The 10160-nt window shown below is 36.8% G+C and overlaps 1 protein-coding gene across 1 annotated transcript in view; it reads left to right on the top strand.

Annotated features, from left to right (window-relative positions):
- Positions 1-10160, top strand: part of LOC107040521 (mucin-12) — a 29269-nt gene extending 19109 nt beyond the window's left edge. Inside the window, exons 5-6 of the mRNA XM_015260640.1 lie at positions 8480-8603; positions 10035-10160. Of these exons, the coding sequence (XP_015116126.1) occupies positions 8480-8603; positions 10035-10160 (250 nt within the window). The remainder of the gene's footprint in view (positions 1-8479; positions 8604-10034) is intronic.

The following is a 10160-nucleotide window of genomic DNA, read 5'->3' as shown; positions in this document are numbered from 1 at the left end:
AAAAAAGTTGAATGTCTTTAACGCAACAATAGCACTGCAATGCATTATTCAAATAATTTCGCTGGAAGAATACGGGAGGAGGGGTTTATCAATGAAATTGGAGTTTCATTTGATTTCATACCGGTGGCATCCGGTCGAGCGCCATTGTCCTGGGTAGAGTTTCGGTTGGTGTGAGGTCTGTGGGTCTCACGGCATAAAGAGAAGGGAAATGAAAAGGGCCACGCTGGCGGTGCCGGTGCACTTGAAAACTGGTTGCTAGCCAAAAATGTTGCGCTGGCCCTTCCATCATTCTGCTTTTACTGTGGGGAGTCGAACAGTGGTTCTAACGGAGAACCGGCCACAGGCGGCTTTCAGTTATCTACGAGAAACATCTTTCGATTTCAGGACATCAAAGTACTTTTGGAATTTTATTTTTCGGTGAAATCGTCTTTGAAATTTTAGTTTAGAATTTTGATCGTGTCTCGGAGAAATTCTGGCATTGTATTTAAATCAAATAAAACTTTTCGTTTGGAAATTTCTCATTTAATTGAACATGAGGTTCGATGTGAGAACCGTAATTCACTGAATTATTTGATTATTCGTGTTTGGAATTTTTTGTATGTTCAAACGAATCTTTTTTACATCCATTTCGTGTGACATTCCGAGGTTCAGATGGAAATTCAAGTGAATTCAAATGGTTTCAAACAGAATTATGACATAAATTTCAAACTTACTTGAATTTTCCAAATTTTTATAAATTCAGTTGAATAATTTAACGAAAATCTACAGTTCTCATTGACTTTCTCATCAAATCGTGATTTTTCAATGACAAGATTTGCTGAAATTTCAGTGGAAGTGTTCACTTGTTCAAAGTAAATTTAGAATCGCTCACACTGTTACAAAAGAAATTGTGCATAGAATGCAGATTCTTAATGCACTGAATCGTTTTATTATTCATGTTTGGCAATTTTTGTATGTTCAAATGTAAATATTTTACCCTCACTTCTACCTTCATTTCGTATCGAATTCCGAGTGTCAGCTGTAAATTTAAGTGAATTCAAGTAGTTTCAAACAGAATGAAAACAGAAATTTCAAACTTATTTGAATTTTCCGAATTTTTATAAATTCAATTGGATAATTTAACGAAAATCTACAGTTTCCATTGATTTTCTCATCAAATTATGATTTTTCAATGACAAGTTATGAAATTTCAGTGGAAGTCTCGCTTGTTGAAAATTAATTTGGGATTGCGTCAAAAGCACCCATAATTCACTGAATCATCTTATCATTCACGTTTGGAAATTCTTCTAAACTCAAACTAAAGTAGTATAAACAGCTTGAATTTTAAATATTAAAATACGAGATAAATTCTAAACCAAAGTTAACACGCATATGACCATTCTGTTTGAGTTTGTGCTGAATCGGCGATGATGAATACCTTTTTTCGCCCTTTTGAATTTATTTTTCCTCCTTACACTCAACGACTCATCTGCAGTTTATTCATATTACTTCAAACAATTTCCACCCTCACTTCCCCCTTCATTTCAGACAGAATTTTCCTCGTGTTCCAGAAAAATTCTGTCACTGAATTTCAATCAAAAAAAACTTTCCATTCAAAATTTTCTCATTAATTTCACTGAAAATATTTCAATTTCTCGAAATTAGGGAAGGTTGGGGTAAAATGGACACTTTTGACTTCTTTAAAAATATTAGTGACGGGTTGAAATGCTGATGAAATTTAATAATTTTTTTTCAATACAAAGAGCAATTCTTTCCCTTTGTGATGAGTCAAAACTGAGCTCTATTGATACATTTGTTTCTGAGTTACGAATAATTTATAAAAGTCTAGTGTCCATTTTACCCTACCCTCCCTCAACAAATATTTTCCTATACCTGAGCCCTCACGGGATTTATTCCCCAACGAATAATTCACCTACTCGAAAATTAAAGCAATAACAAAAAATAAGAAGCGAGTAATAGTGCCGAAAAAATTTTCCCAGTGTTATAAACTATGCGAAGATTCTCTTGAATGTGGGAAAACGTTCGAAAATACCCGGAATGTCCGGGACAATCTCCATACACCTACATACTCAGCGCGCGTAACACCATACATGCGATTTTGCTCACTAACCGCGGTTGTCTCATGCCTTGGGACATCTCAGGAATGCGTCTCCGATGTCCGTAAATATTCTCCGGACCACGACAGTCGGAGTGATGCCACGATGAGCGCATAGCAAGACGTGTGCAACGTGTGAAACGGTCATTCGAGGGTTTTCCGATTATCTCGTGTAATTGCGAACGTCTAAATCTACTTTTATCTTGAGAACAAGCTCATTAAATTCGTTGACATCACCATTAATTGAATTAATAAATTAGTTCGCTTAAAGGTAGATTGTTCAGAAGAAATCAACAACAAATGAATTGAGAGAATAACAATTATAATTAATGCATGAATCAATGCATTAAAATCGACATTAAACATTTTTTGTTAATTAATCACGTAATTTATTGCTGGAATTTACTTCTTGGAGATGGATTGTCTGAATGAAAATGAAATTCAATCATTAATGGACTGTTAAGGTAACAATAATCACGAAAAGCGATGTTTTGCTGCAAGAGAAGAAATAATACAATAAAATATAATTGCTATTACTGATGATTCTTTCAGTAATCATGAAGAAACCGATTTTCTCTTTCAAATCGCATAAACAATGTGCTGTAACTCAACAACGAATTGTGCGCACCCCATCGTATTCAGATAGAATCAAGAGGATATTGTTATCAATTTTTTGAGCCATGAACCAATTCCATTTTGATGGCAATTTATTCAGTGATCGTTGAAAAATCGTTTTTTGGAACAATATCGATTTTTTCTAATCTGTATGGAAAATTAAACTTTAATTGGCGCCAATGAATAAAGCTTATTAAAGTCTATGTTATTCATAAAAAACTTCATGAAATTCGATTGATCCTTTATAAGAAAATTTCGAGAAAAAAAAGAAGAAATTAATAAAAATCATACAATTCTCTGTTGGAATTCACGTCTTGGGTGGAGATCGACTACACGAAAGTGAAATAAAATCAGCAATGAACAGTAAAAAAACAAGAATAAAAAACCATGAGCTTGTTACAATTTCTTATTACATTCACAAAACGAAAATCGACCACGTGTGCCAGGCAGGTGTCGGTGTATCAGGTTGCACAGTAGAAATCACGGTGGAGAGACGAGAGAAAAAAGGTATAAATTGTCGAGGAGGTGAATAACGAGGAGAGGGCGGAGTTGAAGAGGGAAATAACAGCTGGGAGATGCGTTGTGTAGCCCTGCCACGCGACAGCTGTCTGCAGCAGCTCCAAAATGCCTATCTGGCTCTTTTGTAGACGAGGGTTTACCGGACGTTTAGAGAGATGAAAAGGATATCTAATATCGAGGCTCGTTGGCATGAGCCGACGTACTCCAGCTAATTTCCCTGATTTTAGATGACCGATTTAGCGAGAGGACAAAAACCTTGCGAGTTGCGCTCTCTGGCCCTTGAGATTTTATTTCTCGTTCTTGTGAGCCAAAAGTGGTGGTTGCGAGCACTTTCCGGCCATTCGCCCATCGGCAGCTGCTGCTTTCAGTAAAGTTCTGTACTTTTCTCCTGATTTGTATTCATTTTCATGGAATAATTAAGCTAAAATTCACAGTTATAATTAGTTTTTTAATCAAATTGTGAATTTTTAATGCCGAATTTGGTTGAAATATCAGCGGAATTATCACTTGATAGGAATTTCCCAGTCCAAACTGTTAGAAAAAATTGAAACTTCATGGATATTCTAGTAGCAATTATCATGAAAGAGGCATTTATTCCGATTTAAGGAGAAAAATAATGAAACTGCGAATTTTTGAACAGCACGAAGACGAGATTTCCCCAATTTGCCTAATTTTCCATCAAAACATGAATATTCACCTATTCCTGATTTCTATAGATTTTTATGGAATAATTTTTGAGCTGAAGCTGAGCTGAAATTCACAGTTCTCATTGATTTTTTAATCAAATGGTGAATTTCCAATGCCAAAATTTCTTCAGATATCAGTGGATTTTTCCTGATTTTAGAGGATCAATTTAGGGAGATCACAAAAACCTTGCGAGTCGCTCTCTGTCCCTTGAGATTTTATTTCTCGTTCTTGTGAGCCAAAAGTGGTGGTTGCGAGCACTTTCCGGCTGCTCGCCCATCGGCAGCTGCTGCTTTCGAACCACCGGACGTGCTTGGATTTTCAGTAAAGTTCTTTACTTTCCACCTGCTGCCTTTTTCTTCTCTCTCGAACAGATAATTTCTCCATCTTATTATCGAGTTTTACGATGTGAAAATAGTCGTTCTCAAGAGTTATATTTCGGTGAAGAAGTGTTTCTTTGGTGCAAAATATGGACAAAATAGCGAATTTATATGACAAAACTAGAGGATTATTCGCCAGAATCATATTCTCAAAATCATAAGACCCTTAATTCACTGAATTGTCTTATTATGCATGTTTGGAAATTTTTGTAGGGGTGAGTGGGGTAAAATAGACACTTTTGACTTTTTAAAAAATATTTATAACGCAGAAACAGATTTATCAATTGAGATCAGTTTGGGCTCATCGCAAAGAGAAAGAATTGTCTCCTTGACAAAAAAATATTCCATTTCATCAACAATTCAACCCGCCATTAACATTATAAAAAAAGCAAGTGTCCATTTTACCCCACCCTCCCCTATCTTCAAATGAAATAATTTCTATCCTCACTTTTACCTTCATTTCTCATAAAATTTCAAGTTTCAGCTGTAAATGCAAATGAATTAAAATAGATTCAAGTAGAATTGAAACAGAATTGAAACACGAAATTTCACTTAATGTGAAAATTAAAACAGAAATTTTCAAATAATAATTTTTCATTGCAAGATTTGCTGAAATTTCGGTAAAAGTGTCACATATTGAAAATTAATTTCGCTTTGCTCACACTTTTAAAAACGAAATTGTCCACGAAATGCCGATTATCAAAATCATAAAACCCACAATTCACTGAATTATCTTATTATTCGCGTTCGTAAATTTTCAGAGTTCAAATGAAACAATTTCTACAGCTTTCACTCGCCGGGACATCTATTATTTTGATTACAATAATACAAAAAAAATATCTAGCATACTTTTCCCCAAAGAGAGCTACACACAGTGGAAAAGTATTGAATCGTGACCCACCCGATGCCCGTAGAATGAATTCAAGACCACATCTATTATTATTCTATCGGGTCGATACGATTCCGTGAGTAAAGGTCTTGACAAGTTTTATAGAACGCGCCGGAATAATTCTGTAAGTGAGGACTGCATGGATAGAACGCCGGTTTTATAGGACAGAGAGATACATCATGGCTATCGTGAGTGTTATTCCCTCCTCGTGCCAGCGCACAGTGAAATGGACGCGGTACATGCTCTTACGGATAAGCCGCGTCGATACAGAATCCAATCGCAGTGATGGATTTTGATCGTGTGGCGACTTGAAATTTACAGATCGATTTTCACTCGGAGTTTGAGCACGTATTCACTCGGTTTTGAGTTACCAAAGTGTCCGCTCATTGCTGCGCATGCATTTGTAAATCACAAGTGGAATCATCGGGAATTCTTCAGAAGGAAAAACGTTCGTCTGGAAAATTCCTCAAATTAAGGCCATAATCAACATTACTTCATTCTATTTTAAAACTTAAATTTGACATGAACGTTTTCTGAACGTGAAAATCTGAATAACCGAAATGGAAATGACAATTTAATCCTCCTGTAGTCGCACGTCTTCGCCGAACGTCTTGGTCGCGCTGCGCCGTCCGTACATTCTCGAGCGCAGCGTTGCCAGAGCCATACGACACTATAAACATATCACCGGCCAGCGACCCCCCACTCCGCACACGCTGCCGGGTACTACCACGAGGGTCGGCAACAGCGCTCGTCAAATTTCCGCTGCCAGAGTGGTCGCGCGGTGAACGCTGCGCTCATTCTCGCTATTGACCAGATTTCAATGAATATCTCGGAATCTAAAGGAGATAGCAAAATTTTTGTTATAACCTTTTCTGCAGAGCCGACTAAGAGCCACAAAAAATGTAATTACGAAAATTTCGTCATCTCCCTTAGATTCCGAAATATTCCTCAAAAACTCAACTGGGAGATGAGTCGACCTGAACCGCTTTACCACTTCGTCTACTGAATTGAGAAAAAAATTGTCAGTGCAGGGCAACCCTGCCGTGTTTAATCTCATCAGGATATATCATTTGAGGAACTCGGAAATAGGGAGAGCGTAATTCATCACATTTCTAGAGATATCGTGAAAATAATAAAAACGGCGGCGGTCAGACCGCAGGGCGATAACTGGAGGGTTAAAAAACCGAAGTGGAATTGCTCGTGAATTTTTCGCGAATGTGGAACAGAAGGAGATCCCGCGACTCTTCGAACCCCCCGAGATAGCCCTGTTTACACCTGGCGCAATCAAGACATTTGATCATTAATTAACCAATGTTTGTCCCTCGAATATTAAATCGCGCGGAGCCCGCAATTTTTTCGCTCTCAAGAGTCAATTGATTTTTAGATTGGCAGCCTCCCAAACACTGCGAAACGAGAGCCTGACTTGGAAAACAACGAAAAAAAAACTGTCCCAATAAGCTCCCCTCGTTTGAATCGAAAATAATTGAAATAATAATCTTCTTGGATTGGAAACGATACACGAGGGCTCCTATAACGAGTTCTCTCACGTATAATGGAACACCAGCAAACACTGAAATCACAAACTCGACCTTTCCCTCGTGCGCGCATTGAAATATATTAAGTGAAGCGGAATACATACGGTTATGGATTTTATCTCCGGGTTTTCCAGCGAAGTGGAAAATTAATGCGCCTGACAATGGTCGCACTCGTCGACCGTGAAAATTAGCAAATTTTAAAAATGTCAGAGGCGCATTTTATCGCCTTGGGCGTTCGGCAATTGGGTCACCTCTGATGTGAACAAAAAATGAGTGTGAAGCAATGTGCAGAAGGGGGAGGGGTTGCAATGCTGTGGATGTAAACAGAAACTTTGGTTTAATGCGAGATTTCTCCGAGCAACACTGCTCGATGACCTTTTGCAAATGGTAATTCTCGCGCCGACGATCTCGATTTAGAGAGGGCGACCCTACGATTTTTTTCCTCGCGGGGTTTGTGAGTTTGTGGATTTGTGAATTTTTCAACAGCAGGGAGATGGGAACTCGTAATTTGGCGCAGAACACAATTAATTGATTAATTAATTATTTTAGATTAATTGACGATTTAAATGGTTACTTGAGTTATCATGATTTCTATTTATTTTTAGGCAATGATTGAGCTGAAATCCACAGTTTCCAATGATTTTTCTATAAAATGTTGAATTTCCTATAAAGAAATGCACCAGATATTTTTGATATTATTTTTTTTCGTTTCAAGAATTTTTGTAACAATTATCCTATTTTTTTAGCAAATTTCGGTTCTTAAATTCAGAAAATTTTGGTTTTTCAATTACGTAAATTTTTTTTTCGTGAATTAATTTACGGAATTTTCAATTCTCTCTTAATTAATGTCGGATTAATTAAAATAGAGAGGGCGACTCTACGATTTTTTTCCTCTCGGGGTTTGTGAGTTTGTGAATTTCTGAATTTTTCAACAGCAGGGAGATGGAAACTCGTAATTTGGCGCAGAACACAATTAATTGATTAATTAATTATTTTAGATTAATTGACGATTTAAATGTTTACTTGAGTTATCATGATTTCTATTTATTTTTATGCAATGATTGAACTGAAATCCACAGTTTTAATTTAATGAATTTTTGTTACAATTATTTCATCTTTTGAGCAAATTTCGGTTCTTAGGGATATTTTTTTTAATTGTTGATTTTTGCTGTTCTACAACTGATCTATGGAGTTTTCTCTTCTTTTCAATCAAGGTCGCATTAATTTTCAATTATATGAATCAAATAAAATTTTCTATTAAAAATTTTGCTATCATTCCAGCAATATTGTTATTGAAAATAGATAAACTCATCCATTTATTTAAATCTAAATGCTTAAATTATTTGACATCAATAATTCATTCATTCCAAATAAATAAATCCTCCATTAGAATCAAATAAACAATTCATTTATTTAGCAACAATTTATTTTATTCGAATGAAAGCGCAAATAAAAATCAAACCTGAACTTGAGTTTGAGTTTGAATAAAATGTGTAAAAAATAATTAATGAATAACGCAGAATGCATATGTTGCTTCTTCAATTAATTGATAGTCCTCATAATTTCCCCTGAATTCACCGTCTCTAATAACTCTCGCTGATAGTGAAACACTCCTCGTGCTCCGGCAAATGCTCCCGCGTAGATAGCACGAAAGTTCTGGTAATTAATCCCTCTGCAAGTCACACTCACTCCCATTTTGTCTCGTGAATTAATCATACTGTTTCATAAGTAATCACGTTCTCCACGTTTCTCTGTTGATTAGGGAAACGAGTCTGCAGACGACGACCGCAACTTGGCACAGGAACGACGGCTCGAGGAGGTCAACACCGAGCCCCAATACCCTGCATCCTGATGCACCGTCTTCACCGAGGACTGCTCCTGGTTCTGTAAGTTTACCGTAGTTTCACGTGATCTCCATAATCCCCCCCACAAATCACCCCGAAAATTCCTCGTAAGAATTCCCCTCGCGGTACAACATGCACCCGAAAATTCCATTCTCGCAATATCCCAGGGACTTGAGCGAAGAACATTGGCCACACAATAGTGATCCCGATGGGATTGTTACGACTTCGTCGTCAATCTCTCCACTCCTGACTGTGTTTTTCCCCGACTTATGGCCCCTCAGTCGGAAGAGAATTCCCTCAGTCTCCCGCTACAGCAGTTCCCTCGATAATTGATGATTCCAAGTTCATTGTTTACACGCTATCTTCGACGGTATTTATATTTCACGCCGAGACGAGTGGTACATCATTGAATTGAACCCCTGACGGTACAATCGTCGTATACAAGTCACTGTTTACACAGCCACAGTACATTACCCCCAGTAATCCACTATTTAGCGCTGTATCATGATAAACCAGTCCTGAATACGTAATTCGGAGGAATGTACTCGCCAGCAGGAGCGAATTGAAATTGCGTGTCACCTGCAATATCCGTGAAAATCGCGTCGAGTGGTCGATCATAAATTCAGTGAAATGTCCATCTTCTTTTAAATTTAATGGTTTAAGTGCGGGGCATTCTGAGATGTTTATTCGCGATCTTCAGATTTTTGTGTTAATTGTATTCTTCGATGAAATGGCAATATGAAGCGCAGGGCTGAGGCAGTGCTCGAGAGGATTCATCTGAAGAGCATTAAAATTAGAGAACAATTATGGGTGGATCATGAGTTTTTTTGTTGTTTGGTGAAGTGAAGGAAATTTCCTCGATGATTGCTTTAGATTCATTCATGTCAGTTATCTCGAGATTAAATCGTTCACATAGTAAAAAATTTTTGGATTTGCATTGTTGAGCTGCATTTGAATTATGAATGTTTATGTTGTTGATATCAAATTAATTTAATATGAAAGAGTTCGTGGGATTGAAAAAAAAAATTTTTGTCTTGAAAATTCACTGGAATTCACATCTTCATATTTTTATTAACTTCTCAATTGATTGAAAATTTACAACAGTAGTTGCCTGCATTTTTACAGTTTTGAAAATTACAATTTCGTCAGATATTTCAGGAAATTAATTTGTCAGGAACAAAATGCATTAAAATTTAATGTTAATCAGTCGTCATTTAAAATTTCAGTACTTCTTACTCGAAATTTCTGCTTAATTTTCTAGCAATGTAGGCTAAATGATTTTTTTTTTCTGAAGTCTAGTGAAAAAAATCTCTAAAATTAGAATTAAGAGTGAAAAAATCCCTGAAATTAACTGAAAATAAGCGATCGTTCCCTGAAAATGTATATAAATAACCCAATAATTTCTCACATCCCAAGTGTCACGTTCACTATTATATTACGTGTTTACTATTATTTTCATTCTTATCTTTTCAGCCTTCACCTGGACACCAATCAATCCCTCGAAATATGGAGAGACGACGTGCTACGGAGATTAGTCGCACTCAGCGACGTATCAAGGCCTCCAGTACGCCAACACTACTCGATCACGATGAAAGGTAA

Source organism: Diachasma alloeum, unplaced genomic scaffold (assembly GCF_001412515.2).
Source record: "Diachasma alloeum isolate Michigan unplaced genomic scaffold, Dall2.0 Dall_scaffold_00338, whole genome shotgun sequence".
NCBI lineage: Eukaryota > Metazoa > Arthropoda > Insecta > Hymenoptera > Braconidae > Diachasma > Diachasma alloeum.
The sequence above is the reverse complement of the archived record's forward strand: the minus strand, read 5'-3'. Positions and strand labels throughout refer to the sequence as shown.